General features: G+C 40.0%; 1 protein-coding gene across 2 annotated transcripts; it reads left to right on the forward strand.

The window, feature by feature from the left end:
• The first annotated feature begins 1,340 nt into the window (after nucleotides 1–1,340).
• ARRDC4 (arrestin domain containing 4) lies at nucleotides 1,341–18,177 on the forward strand. 2 transcript variants are annotated; one of them, XM_043493640.1, is made up of 8 exons: nucleotides 1,341–1,359; nucleotides 6,883–6,952; nucleotides 7,785–7,932; nucleotides 12,113–12,215; nucleotides 12,898–13,154; nucleotides 14,038–14,197; nucleotides 15,227–15,381; nucleotides 15,503–18,177. In XM_043493640.1, exons 4-8 carry the CDS (start codon nucleotides 12,140–12,142, stop codon nucleotides 15,557–15,559), a joined length of 705 nt encoding a protein of 234 aa, XP_043349575.1. In that variant the 5' UTR covers nucleotides 1,341–1,359; nucleotides 6,883–6,952; nucleotides 7,785–7,932; nucleotides 12,113–12,139; the 3' UTR covers nucleotides 15,560–18,177. The 2 variants fall into 2 exon arrangements, with proteins under 2 accessions (XP_043349575.1, XP_038276246.1); XM_038420318.2 differs by lacking the exon at nucleotides 1,341–1,359 and adding an exon at nucleotides 3,529–3,927.
• The last annotated feature ends 787 nt before the right edge of the window (nucleotides 18,178–18,964 follow it).

Raw genomic sequence — 18,964 nt, forward strand, 5'->3', positions numbered from 1 at the left:
TTTTGATCAAACTCCATAATATGCACAAGTGAAACAACTTTTTTCTGTTATCTAATACATAGAAAATGTAGCCAGCTTTTTTCTCTTTTATCATGCATAGGCCATATTTTCTACGTCAGATGTATGAAATTGCAAAATATACTTGTACATAAGTGTAACAGGGTGGCTCCAATCTCCAAGGAGGGGTATTTTTGATCAAGAAAAAGACAGAATTGAAGTTTATTTGAACAATCCAAGACAGCAAACCATGGCCACTGGGAGCTGTGGGTGGCCGTGCAAATGTAAATAAACCGTCTGGCAGCCGCAGGTTGCCCACCACTGCCCTAAGCCATGAGGGGGCACACAGGAGACGGCTGTCCTGGTTACAGTAATGTATTCAGGCAAATATTCAGTGTGCATTTGCAATCAAGTATTTGCATGCGCACGTGGTTGGTTAAGTCCAAACTGGTCACATGCTTGTGCAAATACCTACATGTGCACAAATAGTTCATTGTATTTGATATCAGAAATTCAAGCTGTGTAGATCTGTTTTGATGGTGAGCTGCAAACGTGCAAGGAAGAAAATGAGGCCAAATTTGAGTGGCATTACAAATTATAGCCCTGCGCATCAGGTTGCAATGCCACTCACTCAAATTTCACCTGGCCACCCTTCCATCATGCCAGCAGGGAAGGGGCTCCACTGTTATGCCATCCAACTCCAGTCAGGAGACAAGGGGCCCCTCCTCATTGTGTCCCTGCCAAGCTCATGTTCTCAAAAGTGTGGGGAGAGGGGCGTAATGGCATTTGTCCTCTGCCATCATCTCCAGCACCTGTAGTTTTGATAGGATATGAAGCTGATGAGATTCAAAAATTTAAAGCTTTATTACCATTAAAACTCAAATTGTCAACATTACAGGTCAAAATATATAAAGTAAATATCCTTAAATCAAACTACTAAGTTCTCAATTTCTCAGATACTTGGCCTATCTGTAGCTTTTGATTACTACTGATGGAAATATTTTTTCATCGGTTTGTGTGTGTACAGTGTGTCATAAACATACAGGTTTCAGAGTAGCAGCCGTGTTAGTCTGTATTAGTATGTAAGGTGCCACAAGTACTCCTTTTCTTTTTTCTATAAACATACAGCTAAGGGTAGCATAAAATCCCTCCTTTACTTGTAAAGGGTTAAGAAACTCAGGTAACCTGGTTGGCACCTGACCAAATGGACCAATGAGAGGAGAAGATATTTTAAAATCTGTGGGGGCATGGGTTTGCTTTTGTTCTCTTTGTTGTTCGCTCCAGGGTCAGTGAGGAACCAGGACAGAGAAAATAGATCTCCCTAAGCCATATCGGAACTAAGCATCTAATCTCACAGAAATAGTAAGTATTAGCAAGAAAATGCGTTAGATTATCTTTTGTTTCAGCTTGTGAATTTTCCCTGTGCTAAGAGGTAGGATTATCCCTGTTTTTGTAACCTTAAAGTTTTGCCTAGAGGGGAAACCCTCTGTGTTTTGAATCTGATTGCCCTGTGAGATTATTTTCCATCCTAATTTTAGAGGTGTTTCTTTTACTTTTCTTTTTAATAAAGTTCTGTTTTCTTTAAGAATCTGATTGGGGTTTTTAGTGTCCCTAAAAACCCAAGGTTGGTCTGTGCTCATCTTGATAGATGATAATATTATTTGAGCATAAGCTTTCATGAGCTACAGCTTGATGAAGTGAGCTGTAGCTCACGAAAGCTTATGCTCAAATAAATTTGTTAGTTTCCAAAGTGCCACAAGTACTCCTTTTCTTCCTGCTAGTAATGTGGGAAGTTCATCAGGGGAAGTTCTCAGACAAATTCTCAGTCTGATTCCCATCTAGGCATCTCGAATGTTCCTCATTTTGCAGTGCTCTCTTAATTTGTGTGGGAAAATTGAGTGTTCCCCCACTCCTCCTCTCTATATTCCTGGTTTCAGAGTAGCAGCCGTGTTAGTCTGTATTCGCAAAAAGAAAAGGAGTACTTGTGGCACCTTAGAGACTAACAAATTTATTAGAGCATAAGCTTTCGTGAGCTACAGCTCACTTCATCGGATGCACTCTTCATTGGCTGCCCAGTCTCTCCCATGGCAGTGTATCTGGTTTTGTGGAAGAAAGAGCCTGAGGTTATACTGGTGGAGAGTAGCCAGTCATGAGGATACTGTGAAACTATTGGGAGGACGTATATTCAGTATCAAATCTGAGCAAATAATCCACTGCAAATAACTTAACCTATTTTTATCTTCTTCTCTTTTTTTTTCTGCTCATGAGCAGCAGTGAATAATTTTGATATACTTGGTCCTGATGGTGTACAAACAGTTGCAACTTAGAAGCACTGGCTATTCAAAATTTGAGCTGTACAGGTTAGCTGTGATTAATTAGTTACTTTTCCCTGACTGGATGACACTAACTATTAGAACCAAGCTTCTGTTGCAAGTATTCATGTTTTCAGATGCAAAATTCACCTGTACTGAACATTCTCCAATGTTTATTTGTTTGCTGGGATAATCACAGAGAGCAAAGACAAAAAGGTGTGTGAACACAGGCAATGCAACCCTTGCTTAGAAAATCCAAAGGAATATCTGTGGGTAATTTTAGTAGTATTGCCCCAGGAACAGCGAACCGCAGCCACTGGGAGCTGCGGACGACAGCGGTGCAAATGTAAACAAACTGTCTGGCGGCCTACCAGTGGATTACCGTGACGGGCCGCGAGCGGCCCATGGGCCACAGGTTGCCCACCACTGGGATAAAGCCCAAATATAGGGCAAAGCTCCAGGTCGTGCACATTTACTACAAAGAGGAAATCCCACACCGTGTCTGGGTTTTGGTGGTAATAAGAGGAGTGCTAGGAATGAGAGCATAACAGACTTTTAGCGCCTTAAAGTCTCCCAGACTGGCTTCAGTGTCCTCTGGGAGATTCCCAGCAAATCCAGGAGGGTTGGCAGGTCTCCGAAAACCGGGCACCCGGCAACCCTAGGCACCCGGACACAGAAGTCGGAAACCAGATTGTCTGGGTAAAACCCGGACGGGTGTCAACCCTAGCTGACCACCCAAAACCACCCAGGAGGATGCCAAGGTCTCTCTATTGCATATGGGGCAGGCCCTGCTGCCCACCAGCCATTCAGGAGCTTGACCTGCATGTCCCAGCCTCCCCGCCCCCCCAGCACCGTCATGGCCACATGGCACAAGCTGCAGGGAAGCCCTGCCACCAGCCTTTCCCTAAGTGCCCCTCCCCCTATCTTAGCCCCGCCCCCTCTCCTTCCCCCCCGCCAGCCTGTTTACCCACAGCCTGTGCACATGGTAGACGTGCCCTCTGATTGGCCGCGCTGCCGCCCGTCCTCCAATCAAAGCTTTGTTCACGCGACACTGCGGCCATCCTATTGGCCAAACGTGAGTGATCACGCAGGGTGACGGATTCGAGGCGTGTGCCGGGAAAAGGCCCCGGACTGATCCGGGAGGCGGCAAATAGTGGACCAGAGAGACGGAAGCTGACCAATAAGACGCGGCGGTGGGTGGGACTTTCCCCCGCTAGGTGTCCGCCGAGTCAGACGGATTTAAAGCGACCGGCGGCGGCGGCTGGTTTCCCCGGCAGCCGTGGGGCGATGGCGGCGGAGGCGGCCGGGCCCGGCCTGGTCCCCGCGGCCGCGGGGAAGGTGAAGGAGCTGGCCCTGGTGCTCCAGGATGAGGCCCGGCGGGGCGGCTACTCGAGCGGGGACACGGTGTCGGGCCAGGTGCTGGTGGAGCTGGCGGGGCCGCTGCTTCTCCGGGCCCTGCGGCTCGAGGCCACGGGCCGGGCCTGGGCGGCCTGGAGCAAGGCGTCCGTCCAGGTCGTCTCTGCCCGGGCCGCGGGGCGGGGCGTCCTGGGGCCCCGGCGGGAGGCCGAAGTGCGGTATCTGGACGTCCGGCAGAGCCTCTTGCGGCAGCCCCCGGAAGGTGAGGGGCCGGGAGGGGGAGCGAGGCGCTGGGGGGGGGGGGAGGCCGGGAGGGGGAGCGAGGCGCTGGGGGGGGGGGAGGCCGGGAGGGGGAGCGAGGCGCTGGGGGGGGGGGGAGGCCGGGAGGGGGAGCGAGGCGCTGGGGGGGGGAGCGAGGCGCTGGGGGGGGGGGGAGGCCGGGAGGGGGAGCGAGGCGCTGGGGGGGGGGGGAGGCCGGGAGGGGGAGCGAGGCGCTGGGGGGGGGGGGGAGGCCGGGAGGGGGAGCGAGGCGCTGGGGGGGGGGGAGAGGCCGGGAGGGGGAGCGAGGCGCTGGGGGGGGGGGGAGAGGCCGGGAGGGGGAGCGAGGCGCTGGGGGGGGGGGAGAGGCCGGGAGGGGGAGCGAGGCGCTGGGGGGGGGGGAGGCCGGGAGGGTTGATCATAATATTTTCCTGCACAAGGGTCTGGCCTTGTGGAGCCAGTGGTTCCCTCTGGTGACTGTCTGATTTTTCTGTTGATTTGTTTCTGTGTCTTCCTGTTCACCTTCCCTGCTAAGCCTGTTGGGGAGCCACCTGTGCTCTGGGGAGATAGTCCCCCTTAGCGATAGGGCTCTTGGTAATGTCCAATTCGTATGTCACGCTCACACTACTCTGACCTTTGCAAGAGAAATGGGTTAGTTGCAGCCTCTCTCCCACAGTTGGCCTTTATTTTCAGGTGTATCATCAGTGTGAAACTCAGGAAGGGAGTTCCCAAAATAGGTGTGAAGTTTCCTGGATAGTTGTAGTTGGGGAAATGAGAGATGAGGCTCCTGAGCTGTCTTCCTGGCTCACTGTGGGATTTTAGCAAAACATTTTGCATTTCTGATCCACTTCTCTTTCAAGCTGCTAAGAAATAACTAGTAAAATTGAAAAGGAGTACTTTTGGCACCTTAGAGACTAACAAATTTATTGGAGCATAAGCTTTCGTGAGCTACATTGGAATGCATCTGATGAAGTGAGCTGTAGCTCACGAAAGCTTATGCTCCAATAAATTTTAGTCTCTAAGGCGCCACAAGTACTCCTTTTCTTTTTGTGAATACAGACTAAGAGGGCTGCTACTCTGAAACTAGTAAAATTGAGTAAATGCATTTGTTTGAGAAATACAGATGCTTTGATTAGATTTCTAAATTAACTTTTTAACAGTTCAGAGCAATACATGGTAGAAGTTCCCTTTCCCACTCCTTGAGTGTCTGTAACACTTCAGAAAATTTCCATGTGGCCTTCTCTGGGTCCAAAGAAGTTGAAAAAATCCCATCTGCCTTTTGGAGGGATTTGAGGGTTAAAAAACAGTAACTTACACCTGTTGAGGAACACTTTATGTGCTGTCAGCTTCTATTTGGAAAAGTCAAACTTGTCATTGACTTGTCCTCATTGATGCAATTAAGGGAATTTGTTCAACTGTGACTGTTTGAAATGCTGCTTTTTGTTAACTATTCCAACACAAGCAGTTTTTTTGGATGTATTTAGAGCAATACACCCAAAATATACTAAAGAACATAAGAATGGCCATTATGGGTCAGACCAATGGTCCATCTAGCCCAGTATCCTGTCTTCTGACAGTGGCCAATGCCAGGTGCCCCAGAGGGAATGAACAGAACAGGTAATCATCAAGTGATCTGTTGCCTATTCCCAGCTGCTGGCAAACAGAGGCTAGGGACACCATCCCTGCCCATCCTGGCTAATAGCCATTGATGGACCTTATCCTCTATGAACTTATCTAGTTCTAAAGTCTGCCTCTTTAGCCTGAATTTTCCCTTTTTTCCCCCCCATCCCTTTCTTTTGTTCCACCTGAATCTATCCTGTTTAGCATTATATTTGTTTGATTATGTAGCCATTCAATTACATTCTTAGTTCAAAATCCACATGATTTGAATTTAGGCATGTTAACATACCTTGTACACAGTTTTTCAAATCCTCAGTAAGGAGACTTTCAGAGCAGCTGGTGTCCTTATACCATCTTAAGGAAATTCAATTATATACTATAGTGTTTGTTCAAGAATACAGGGCCAAACATATTGAAAAGTTTATTTTCCGTGTTTATAGATTGAAAAATTATTAAAACAAAGCTAAATTTGTTGCACTGCCTTTATTTGGAAATGAGACCATGCTGGGTGTTTAAAAGTTGAAATATAAGGAATTTCAAACTTGTTTGGTAGGCTCTTTAATGACGCAAGAACAAAGTTCTTGTATATTTAATGATATTGTATGGTATGGTTTTTGAGTGAATGGGATATTGTACAGTTATTTGAGGTGATAATTGATGCGTAGTTTAAAAACGTTTTTTTTCCAAAGCTACATTGGTTTGATTTAAAAGAATGGTTGGGTTTGGAATGAAAGATGAGTATTGAAACAAAATAGAAATCTTTCCATGAACTGGAGAAGGGGAAAATCCAATAGAAGCACTTGTTCACATGATACTGCCATGTTTGTGACTCAGCCATTGCAGCATTGTGCTAATACATGAGAATCAAAGTAAAACTAGCATGTCTGTTTTTGTTGTCTAAGCAAAGTGAAAACTAAATATAAGGAGAAAATTAGAATTTTTAAATATTTTGTTTTAATACAAGATCTCTTGTAATATACTGTAAGATTTTTTTGATATTAATAACCCGAGTATGTATTGAACATTGAACTTTTGTGGTCAAACTTTTTTATAAGTAAAAGATGGTTAGATTGTTAATTATAAAAGTGGATTAACCCCCTCCTCCCAAAAACAAGAAACTTGTATATTACTTATGGGGAAATTTTACTAGAATGTTGCTAGAGTTAAGCATTGAAACTTAAGTTCTACACATTTCCTTAGTTTCATTAGTTCAGCAGTGAACTTATGGGTTCTGAGCCAAAGCCCATTGAAGTCAGTGTGAGTCCCTTTTCCATCCAAATAAAATTCCATCAATTATATAAACTATCTTTAATAAAATAATAACCTCATTCTTCTACAGGTGAAGATGGCTTATTCCTGTTAGAAGCTGGAAAACATGAATTTCCATTCAGCTTTCAACTTCCACATGAGTAAGTAAAATAATATAACGCAGAATGATGATTTTGAAAGTTTTTGCTCTTGAAGAATAACTAGAGTAACTGGAGCAACTTAGGTTTCAGAGTAGCAGCCGTGTTAGTCTGTATTCGCAAAAAGAAAAGGAGTACTTGTGTGTATATAAATCTCTCCTCTGTTTTTTCCACCAAATGCATCCGATGAAGTGAGCTGTAGCTCACGAAAGCTTATGCTCTAATAAATTTTAGTCTCTAAGGTGCCACAAGTACTCCTTTTCTTGGAGCAACTTAATCTCTTGTTTTGATTTCTTTATTAAATTAATAAATCAACTTTTATGTTTATCTTGACCAGCCATCACATAGGCTTGCCATGTATTATGACAGGTTTCAGAGTAGCAGCTGTGTTAGTCTGTATTCGCAAAAAGAAAAGGAGTACTTGTGGCACCTTAGAGACTAACAAATTTATTTGAGCATAAGCTTTTGTGAGTTTTTATGAAGTGAGCTGTAGCTCACGAAAGCTTATGCTCAAATAAATTTTAGTCTCTAAGGTGCCACAAGTACTCCTTTTCTTATGTATTATGTTTTCCCCAAGGGCTTAAATAGAAATCTTCCTATAACATTGGCGGGGAGGGGAGAGAATCCAATAGAAATCTAACACTGCCATATTTGACTCCATCGTTGCAGCATTGTGCTAATGTATGAGAATCAAAGTAAAAACTGATGTGATTGTTTTTGTTTAAGCAGAGTTAAAAATAAATGTAAGGAGTAAGGTGTTAAACATGTGTGCGAGAGAGATTAGTGTTTAAGTTATAAGCTTCTGTGTGGAAATGTTTTTGACTGTTTGTTTCAGACCTTTGGTGACCTCTTTTAGTGGAAAGTATGGCAGTATTCAGTACTGTGTGAAAGCAGTTTTGGAAAGGCCTGTAGTACCTGATCAAAGTGTAAAGAGAGAACTTCAGGTTATCAGCCATGTTGATGTCAACTCGCCAGCTTTATTGGTAAGAGCAATTTTTTTTAAACCTCTGTTCAAGAAGTATTCATACCCAGCTGTAACCAGTTCAATGGTACCATGGCCTGTCATTTGCTGATTTCTGAAAGCATATAAGCTCCCTTCTAAGCTCTCTATAAATAGCTGATCTTGGGTTGTGTGAATTGCAAACAGAGTAGCTTTTTTAATACCATTGATTATATCCCTGCCAGGAGGGCTGCTTTTGCCAAAAAGTTATGCAGGCTTGAAATGCGTTAATAAGGCTTAATAATAATAATAATGCACAAGCCTAAAGTAGTTACTTTTACCAATGCAGCTACATTCACAGGGCTGCAGTTTCCTAAACTCTTCAATAATAGTAGGTTGAGGAACAGTAATTACAGAAGAGTATTAATCATGCTGAGACTGTCATTTAAGCTCTGGCCATTATGCTATGTATCCTTCCATTTTGCATGTCATTTTCTAATATTAACTGCATGAATGCAGCTGCTTCAGAGATCTTTTCCGTTATTTCTTATAACAGATTTGGTCACATTAAAGCATTGAACTTCTAATAATAAGAAAAATCAGCCTAAAAGTAACAGCATAGGCAAGATGGAAGCTAATGAGCTAGATTCTTTTATCTAAACCCATATTATCAAAATCATATAAAATTATACCTTGAACTTTCCTGATAGCGGCTAGGACCTAATGGCTATTCATTTAAATATTAATGAATGAATATCTGCTTCATAGAAATACCTAAGATGATATTAATGTTCCATCATAATACTGATGAGGCTAAGATGTATTTTTTTGATGTTAGATTTACTTTTCTCCTAATTTAGTATATCCTTTTTGTTTCATTTTTCTTTTAAGATTTAGAATTTATGTAAATCTTTTGGCAGTGACATGTGTAAGGAGCAGATCTACTCCTCGCACTATATACAACTCTATTAATCAAAAATAGGCAATATTGTCTAATTAGTGTAGATAATGAATATTTATTTATTTGAAAGGCACTTTTATTGTTACTATAAATTTTAAAAAAGGATATTCAAACTTAATCATTTAAGGACACAATAAAGAAGAGTTGTTCAGCAGGAATCTAAAGTTACATCATTTAAATTAATTCTGCAAAGAATCTTCTTCTAACATTGGGATTGTGCCCCTTTTAGAGTGTGTATGAGAAAAAGTAAAGAAGGCTGGATATGTTTTTACCCAAAACATTGTTTTTCTGGAAGACCTACTTGATGTCTCAGACTGTTTACTGTGGGCTCCGTCCTGTTTCTTTTACAAAGTCTGGTTTTATTCAAAATGCACTTACCCATTCATGTTAAACAAGTAGTTAAAAACAATCTAAAACTAAGATTTCAAACAATCCAACTAAAATTCACATCTCAGTTGATTGACTTTTTTCATTTGTGACTTGTGATGTTGAAGTTGCAACCTGAATTTCTAATGTTAAAAAAAGCAGAATTTTTTAATTTAAAAAAAATTAACATTTTCGCTCATATCCATACATCGTAAAGAAAAGCACAGTTCATCTAAGCAATAGCCTAAAATAGAGAATCGGATTTGAGCATCAGGTACCTTTTCAATGAAATTTATAGTGACTGTCCAAAATGTATCTGTTCGTGTTGATAGTGGTGGTCTGAGGTTAAGGATGTGATGGTATTTGATGATACCATGCAACTTTGATTACAGAGAACAGGAATTTGGATATTTAGGACCAGATTCCACAGCTCATTGTACACTGGTGAAAGTCAATGAGATTCTGCTTGTGCTCAACAAGTTAGAAGATTGGGGCCTTTCAGTGACTCTCACGCTTCATTGATTCACAAACCACTGTCTTAAAAATGGTTTCAGAGTAGCAGCCGTGTTAGTCTGTATTCGCAAAAAGAAAAGGAGTACTTGTGGCACCTTAGAGACTAACAAATTTATTAGAGCATAAGCTTTCGTGAGCTACAGCTCACTTCATCGGAATGCATCCGATGAAGTGTAGTAGGTGACTTCTGGGTACTCTTCTGGCTCTGTCAATCTGTTTCTTCACTTCAGCAGGTGGGTAATGTAGTTGTAGGAATGCATGATAGAGATCTTGTAGGTGTTTGTCTCTGTCTGAGGGGTTAGAGCAAACGTGGTTGACAGAGCCAGAAGAGTACCCAGAAGTCACCTACTACAGGACAGGCCCAACAAAGAAAACAGAACGCCACTAGCCATCACCTTCAGCCCCCAACTAAAACCTCTCCAACGCATCATCAAGGATCTACAACCTATCCTGAAGGACGACCCATCACTCTCACAGATCTTGGGAGACAGGCCAGTCCTTGCTTACAGACAGCCCCCCAATCTGAAGCAAATACTCACCAGCAACCACACACCACACAACAGAACCACTAACCCAGGAACCTATCCTTGCAACAAAGCCCCTTGCCAACTCTGTCCACATATCTATTCAGGGGATACCATCATAGGGCCTAATCACATCAGCCACACTATCAGAGGCTCGTTCACCTGCGCATCTACCAATGTGATCTATGCCATCATGTGCCAGCAATGCCCCTCTGCCATGTACATTGGCCAAACTGGACAGTCTCTACGTAAAAGAATGAATGGACACAAATCAGAAGTCAAGAATTATAACATCCAAAAACCAGTTGGAGAACACTTCAATCTCTCTGGTCACTCGATTACAGACCTAGAGTGGCTATACTTCAACAAAAAAGCTTCAAAAACAGACTCCAACGAGAGACTGCTGAATTGGAATTAATTTGCAAACTGGATACAATTAACTTAGGCTTGAATAGAGACTGGGAATGGATGAGTCATTACACAAAGTAAAACTATTTCCCCATGGTATTTCTCCCTCCCACCCCACCCCCCCCACTGTTCCTCTGATATTCTTGTTAACTGCTAGAAATAGCCTACCTTGCTTGTCACCATGAAAGGTTTTCCTCCTTCCCCCCCTGCTGCTGGTGATGGCTTATCTTAAGTGATCACTCTCCTTACAGTGTGTATGATAAACCCATTGTTTCATGTTCTCTGTGTGTGTGTATATAAATCTCTCCTCTGTTTTTTCCACCAAATGCATCCGATGAAGTGAGCTGTAGCTCACGAAAGCTTATGCTCAAATAAATTTGTTAGTCTCTAAGGTGCCACAAGTCCTCCTTTTCTTTTTGCAAATACAGACTAACAGGGCTGCTACTCTGAAACCTGTCATTATGCAAAATTGGGAGAGCAATACTTTGAATGCCTTGGAGCAGTGCATCAAGGTGGCTCAAAGAGTAGGTCGGGGTTGTGGCTCAGTTTCGCAGACTGCAGTAATACTGGCTGCTGCAAATCTTTAGGACTATATTAGTGACAGTGAGCTAGCTAGGTAGATGCCTTGGATCCTGACTGAGTTATGGTAAGCTGGGATTCAATGGCAATCACCTATTTAGTTTAGTTGCATTTAGTAAGCTTACTGTAGCAATCTTCTGGAGCTTTACACAGGTAATGTGAATTTCACCTATTGTGACAGTCCTACTGTGGGAGAGCTGTTGCTGTTTCATCACTTAGGTCTGAATTTTAATGTTAGTTTGTAGTTTAACTCGGCCCTTGCAAAATTACTATGAAAATAGACCAGCTCAGGCACAAAATGTACTCACCCATACTTCACTGTGATTGATTGATAGGTAAAATGTAATTTACTTTTTCTTTATCTGCCAAATAGTTGCTGGTTCCAGGCTAATGGGTAAAATAAAAGCTAAACTAATTACTTTCATTTTCTTGCATAAAAATTAAATATTAATGTAAACAACCAAATACAATGATTGCCCTTCAGGGAAGATATTTTTCTCTTGGCCCTTTAAAGGCAGTGACTGTAAAACTTGGCTGTAACTTGCATGCATTAAACTTTTTCCATACAGATGAAATTCAAATTAATTGAAAATGTACATAGGTCACTTTAATAACTTTTACATTTAATAGTTTTTATGTTAGATTCAATTTGACTGCATTTTTTTTAACTTGGAAATGACCACATTCTGGTTGAAGACCATGGGGAAAACTCCTAGAGTCTTCAATAGTCCTACCAGGATTTCATCCCAAAATGGTTCTGAGCTAGATTTCAAAACTCTGTATCCATTAACTTTAATTTCACAGTGAAAGTAGCTGGCAAATTTTTGCCATTTGAAATTAAAAACTTTAATCATTGTGTTTTTTTTTTGTAGATACCTGTTTTGAGAAGCCAGGAGAAGATGGTTGGCTGTTGGTTTTTCACCTCTGGTCCAGTCTCTCTGTGTGCCAAAATTGAGAGGAAGGGATATTGTAATGGTAAGAATTTTCTTCATCTCTGAAGTACACTTGTGAATATTGCCATAATCTTAATAATCAAGCTATTAGGTCATGTATTCAAATGCAGAAGCAGTGCAAAACCAACGCTTGTTTGTAACAACAGTTAAATGAATACTTCTCATTTAGCAATTAGTGAAATTAGACCTGTGTTAACTTGCTTAAAAGATTACAACTGTTGGTAATGCAAATTGAAAGCTAGTGTTCTCATTTAAAAGGTGGTCTACATTTGAGATACCAGGAGTGTAAAGGACAACAGAATAAAGCTGTTAGGCAGGCAGACTGTTTTATTAGGATGGTATGTTTTAGCTTTTTTCTGTAGAACTATATATTAAGAATAACCTATAGAATTTCCTAATATGTCTGTCACCACTGTATCTAAGTGCTTATCACAAGCCTTCTCAAAGTGCAAGTATTTTGCTGATATTCTTAGAAAAATACTAGAATACATCTAGCAAACCAAGCTTTTACAACATGTCTAGCTTATAAACATTGATAAATTTAAAAAGTGTTAACTCTGGACACCAGTTTACAAAGGTAGAGTACATTAAGGGGAAGAACAAAACTAATATCCTATATTACATATGACTTAGACTTTGTAAAGTGTGTCATCAAATAATGCTAGAAAACTGCATATTTATTTACAAGAGTTCTCTATTTTTAGAGGAAGCCATACCGATCTATGCAGAAATTGAGAATTGTTCCTCTCGTTTGATTGTTCCAAAAGCTGCCATTTTCCAAACACAGACTTATCTAGCCAGTGGGAAGACAAAGACTTTCCGTCAGATGCTTGCCAATGTACGAGGAAACCCTATTGCTTCTGGGAGTACCGATACCTGGAATGGGAAAACTCTGAAAATCCCACCTGTAACCCCTTCCATTCTTAACTGTTGTATCATCAGAGTAGAATATTCTTTAGCTGTAAGTACAGGTTTGTTACCAATAAACTTAATGCTTCAAAATAATCAAGTTCAAATTATATGCTTAATAGTTATGCAGTTGAATGAATGTTTCATGATCTTACATCTTAAGACTTTAAAGTAAAATAAACATTAGTATGGAGGTAGAGAACAAACTACAGACATATCAGTGACTTCCCATAGACAACAGCAAGAATGGGGCACAATCTCTTTCCAACAAAGAGGACAATGTCAGATTAGGTAAAGAAGATAATTATAGTGATTGGTTGCTGTTAGTATTGGAGACTAGAGAGGAAGAAGTTTTTCAATTAACAAGATGGAAGGTGAACAGGGTATGGAAAAGTTCTCTTTGGGGACAGCTCTCCAGTATATAGGAAGGAAACAGCAGAAGGAAATAGCAAGAATGTGGCATTGTCTGCAGGCATGAGGGGGAAAGAAAGGAATTGAAGTTATTACCAGGATATTGAAACTGAATGACAGGAATTACTGCAATGGAGGAAGTGCAGAGAATTTAGGGGAAATAATTAGTTGGGCTTTAAACGTGTAAAGTTTATCAAGGAAAAATGTGGGTCTGAAATGTGTGATTAGATGGATGGAGACAAGTCAGAAGTGGAAAGGTGAACCTGAAAGTTATTTACATAAAGATTCTGGTCAAAACTTCTTACAGAACAAGAGGAAAAGGTCATCTAGAGACAACCTTAAAACTATTATCTTTTCTATGCTTTACCAAGTACTAGCTATACTTATCTGGAATCACTAAATTTGTTTTTTTTAATAACTTACATAAAGGAAGTCTGTCTGCTTCTTTCAACTCCACTCCCATTGTATCTTCATGACTCCTCTCATTCTTTTGTATGTGTGGGGGGGTGGGATTTGTCACACAGGTGTATATCCATATTCCTGGTGCTAACAAGTTGATGATTGAATTGCCATTGGTGATTGGCACAATTCCATGTACTGGGTTTTCAAGCAGAAACTCCAGTGCTAGCCAGTTCAGCATGGACGTGAGTTGGTTGGCACTGACCATGCCGGAACACCCTGAAGGTATGTATTTAGAACTTTTCTCATCTGGTTTCATGATATCTAGAATAGAAGCAGGGACTGTTTGTGCCAGTTCAAAGCTTCAGTTCTTGTAATTTGCCTTTTGAATCACTTCAGTTTATTAATACCATAAAATTGGCATACCCTATGAATTTACTGACAGGTTTCAGAGCAGAAGCCTTGTTAGTCTGAATCCACAAAAACAGGAGTACTTGTGGCACCTTAGAGACTAACAAATTTATTAGAGCATAAGCTTCCATGGACTACAGCCCACTACATCGGATGCATAGAATGGAAGAGATAAGTTGGAAGTTGCCATGCAAACTGAGAGGCTAATTAGTTAAGATGAGCTATTATCAGCAGGAGAAAAAAACTTTTGTAGTGATAATCAAGATGGCCCATTTTAGACAGTTGACAATGTACTTATGGCACCTTAGAGACTAACAAATTTATCAACTGTCTAAATGGGCCATCTTGATTATCACTATAAGTTTGTTTGTTTTTTTTCTTCTTCTGCTGATATCTCATCTTAACTAATTAGCCTCTCACAGTTTGTATGGCAACTTCAAATGTGTGTGTGTAAAATCTCTTAAAAAGAAAAGGAGTACTTGTGGCACCTTAGAGACTAACAAATTTATGCTCAAATAAATTTTAGTCTCTAAGATGCCACAAGTACTCCTTTTCTTTTTGCGAATACAGACTAACACGGCTGCTACTCTGAAACCTAAAATCTCTTACTATATGTTCCATTCTATGCATCGATGAAGTGGGCTGTGGACCACGAAAGCTTATGCTCTAATAAATTTGTTAGTCTCTAAGGTGCCACAAGTACATCTGTTCTTTTTATGAATTTACTGTTCACCAGATGTAATGTCATTAAAATAAAATACCTAATATTTGTAGAATTTCATTGTTCTATTGGGATGTAAATTTCTTAATGTTATCAGGAATTGTGATATACACAATCTCTAGAAACAAGTGAATCATTCAATGAACTTATTATTTGACAGTGGCCTCTCTCTCTCTTTTAAGCACCACCAAATTATGCTGATGTAGTATCACAAGAAGAGTTCTCTAGACATGTTCCTGCTTACTCACAACCAGTTGACTGTGAGGAACAATTATGTGGTCACATGTTTGCCTATATACAGGAGTTCCGGTTTCAGCCTCCACCTCTCTATTCAGAGGTAAATAAAACAACATGCTGCAATTAGATTTGTAAATAAGTTTCATATCAAACTACATAAGATTTAAATATTACATGAATGTATAGGAAGTAATCATTTTGATTTTTTTTTCTATCTACAGATTGATCCACATCCTACTCGTATAGAAGAGATGCAGTCTGTTTCATTCATGCTCTAAACAATATTTGAAATTAAATGGAATTCCTTATGCTTCAGCTGTTAGTAAAGCTAAAAGGAAATTGCTTTCTCATTAAGAGCTTAAGTTCAGAAACAAAATGCAAAGGCAATTGGAGTTGGAAATCTGAGCATGTTTGGCATGAAAAGAATCCCTTTTGGATTAGTCTGCATAGGAGATGTGGGTGTCAAATGTATGTGACTAAGTGGGAGCAGCCAAGATTAAAGGTGTGGGAAGTCTTTGAGAATATTCATAAAGAAGAGATACTACATAAAGTACAAGCAAGAGTTTTAAGGATGTATCAAAGAGGAATGAAAATGTACTTACACTTACGAACTGCTTGGAAGAATCTGAATTAAAGTACATTTGTATCTCAAGAATGAGAGGTATGATAGAATTTCCAAAAGATTCTCCTGTGTTGCAGGGGCTTCATTTTGCACTGTCTCTATATAATCAAGAAAAGGAACACTAACTAAAATCTAGCTCTAACTCCAGCTACAAACAAACTTTTCATGGGAACATATCCTTCTAACATCAGTCAAGTGGTACTATTTCATCATTCATGCTGAATTTAAAGTTGTCATGGATGGCAAAATATAGCTATTACTGCAATATTATGAAGGAAGTCTTTATTGTGTGAAAGATAAACTACTTAAAAGAGAAAGTTGGACTTTGATAACAGCTTATGCACTATGTGGGGAGCTGGGGGGGAGGGGTTTAGGAGATCTCAAGGGAATTATTCTAGCCTCTTGTGCTCCTATAATAATTTTGTGTGTGTATCTTAAGCTTGTGGATAGCATGATAATGGGACGCAAGGCAAGGAACAAAGAATGTAGTCTTGCCAGTAGCAGATACATTTATCAAAGTGGATTTATTCAAAAGCCTTTTAAGCCTACCTCTGTTTTGGATATCTATTAAGGGTCAGACTGAGACCAAAAACATCTAAGACTCGCACTAATCTGCAAGGTTCTAAAAGGGACCCTAAACTTCTGCGGTTAACAAATGAAAAAGAGGCAAGGGAGTTGTGGAGGAGTATAAATTTAGTTTAGATCTGAAGTCAAAGCAGAAAGCAAATGTATTTTGACCACCATCAACCAGCAAGGGAACATTCTTCTGTAAAGGCACACATTTTTTCCATTGGTTTCTGTGATTTTGTTCAAAGACCTAGTCTCATCGGAGGTTGCACTCTTCATTGTTATCCATGCTCTAGTATTTTTCTTGTCTGCAATTTTGCTTTGGTGCAATATTTTACTATTTTCTTCCTCAGGTAACTTAGAACAGTGAGATTTTTCTTGCTGCTAAGGATGAAGGTGCTGCCTGCCCTTACTACCTTCGTCTAGAGTAGAATGTTAGATTACCTACACAAATTCATGCTTAGTAGAAAACAAACAGATGGCCACACTGTCAGCAGTTCGCTTGAAAAAAAGCAGCAGAAAAATGGCATTCTCAATGTGCAAATGTCCAGTTTACAGTAGTGTTAGATGTATGGTTTTTTGAATTGCTTTGTATATCTGACAAAAGGATTGTGGGTTGGAGATGCTAGTGCTTCATATGGTAAACACTGTATTTCTTTGGTGATTAAAAGTAAGTGTCATTGCAACTTCTAGCAAACTGCAGTTTTAAAAAGTGTTTTTTTAAATGGTTTTATTAAAAAAAAAATACTTTATTCACTTAAGTGAAACGGGGATTTTTCTGCAGGCATATTTATTTTCACTTTGTCTCCATTCTTTAGTACGACTTTTTTTTTATTTTTTATTTTAATTTCTAACTCTTCAGTAAACTATTGACTCACCATTGTGTATAATAGATGTGGTACTGATGCAGATACATGCATATTAAAAATGCAGGTTTAACTATTGTCTTCTCTAGCAAATGCAGCTTTAACTAAAATTTGACTCCATCTTTTAGAAGACACTTGGAGTTGTCTTAAAGTCTCAATTCAATATAGCTGTCTTGCTTCTTGATGGCATGCCTCATTTAGTCAATGCAGTATTTTAATTTACAGCACCTTAAAAGGGAACAAACACATACACACACACACACTCTCTCTCTCTCTTCCCCCCCCCCCCCCCCAACGAAAATATCATTTCCGTCCTAACTAAACTGATAGCCAGGCTGTTGTTGTTGTCATACAGAATTAGCCTAAAAAATTGAGGTGCTTATAATGATTAAAAACCTAATGGTTGATACGTTATCTGGGTAGTATGTTGGTACAAACCTGATCATGCAAGCAAGTGTATGTGTCAACAAAAGGTAAAGATGCATCTCTAGTTTAATTTAATAAAAATAAAAATCCTTGGGTTGCTTTTTGTTTGCGAGAAAACTGTGGCCTTAAATTATGGCAAAAAGAAGATTCTTAAGCACCCAAGGACCTTTAAGGAAAGGATGAAAGTTTGAAGGCTCAATTCTGCTCTCTGATACCAGGTTTAGAGAGTGGAATCTGGTCCTTTGCACAATAACAAAATTAGGGTGAAGGTGGTTTGTTTTTGATAACTGTGAAACAGGTTTTAAAAAAAAAACAAAAAAACTTGCTATTCAAAACTTTAACGTACAAGGATATGTATCTTGTATTTATGAGCCCTGTGGGTTCTTTTTGTTTGTTAATAAAAATGTAAAACTTACGTTGTCTTGATTATTTATAGAAATTGATTACAACTATAGTATGAAGTGAGCTGTAGCTCACGAAAGCTTATGATCAAATAAATTTGTTAGTCTCTAAGGTGCCACACGTCCTCCTTTTCTTTTTGCGGATACAGACTAACAGGCCTGCTACTCTGAAAACTATAGTATAGTATTTTAGAATTAAGTAACTTAAAGCTGGTTAAGTCTCTCTTTTAGAACAGATATCTACTCTAACATACACAAAATGTTTAAGTTTAGATCTGTAATCTTAAATATGCAATGGTGTATTACTGGAGAACTTTTGTCACTATTTCCCATCTCACAAAACTACCCCTATATTATCTCTAAGAATTGGAACAGCTCTATTAGTACAGCCAGTTAATGTAACCACTCAATCCTGTATCTCTTACCCCTAATGATTTAAGTAGAAGGATATGTTTTAATTGAATTTTGTTGGTCATATGCCAGCATATTTTGAAATACCTCTGAAGTAGTACTAGCTTTTCTGCCTGCTGTGGTGGCTTTTACCACACATTGCCTTCATGCAAGGCCTCTTGTACTAAGCAGCTTGTTAGAACTAAATAATGCAGCAGAGCTGCACTGAATTATGTGGCAAAGCTTCACTCACTATCAAAAGATAGAAGTGTGGCTCCTGAGATTGTGGTGTCTGGAACAGGAATCATCAGAAGGGGATGAAGAATTGTCTTGAGGGGCAGCTGTCATGTTATCTTCCTAAGCCACGAAAGTTATGTTTCTGTGAAGCTTAGCAGTTCCAACTAGGAATGT

Source organism: Dermochelys coriacea, chromosome 10 (genome assembly GCF_009764565.3).
Source record: "Dermochelys coriacea isolate rDerCor1 chromosome 10, rDerCor1.pri.v4, whole genome shotgun sequence".
NCBI lineage: Eukaryota > Metazoa > Chordata > Testudines > Dermochelyidae > Dermochelys > Dermochelys coriacea.

What these genes read in the sequence shown, in the direction of transcription:
- ARRDC4 (XM_038420318.2), top strand. Translation starts at nt 3,597, where the DNA reads ATGGCGGCGGAGGCGGCCGGGCCCGGCCTGGTCCCCGCGGCCGCGGGG. An exon ending in TCAACTCGCCAGCTTTATTG is followed by an intron (nt 7,933 to 12,112) that starts GTAAGAGCAATT and finishes TTTTTTTTGTAG; the next exon opens with ATACCTGTTTTGAGAAGCCA. An exon ending in GAGGAAGGGATATTGTAATG is followed by an intron (nt 12,216 to 12,897) that starts GTAAGAATTTTC and finishes CTCTATTTTTAG; the next exon opens with AGGAAGCCATACCGATCTAT.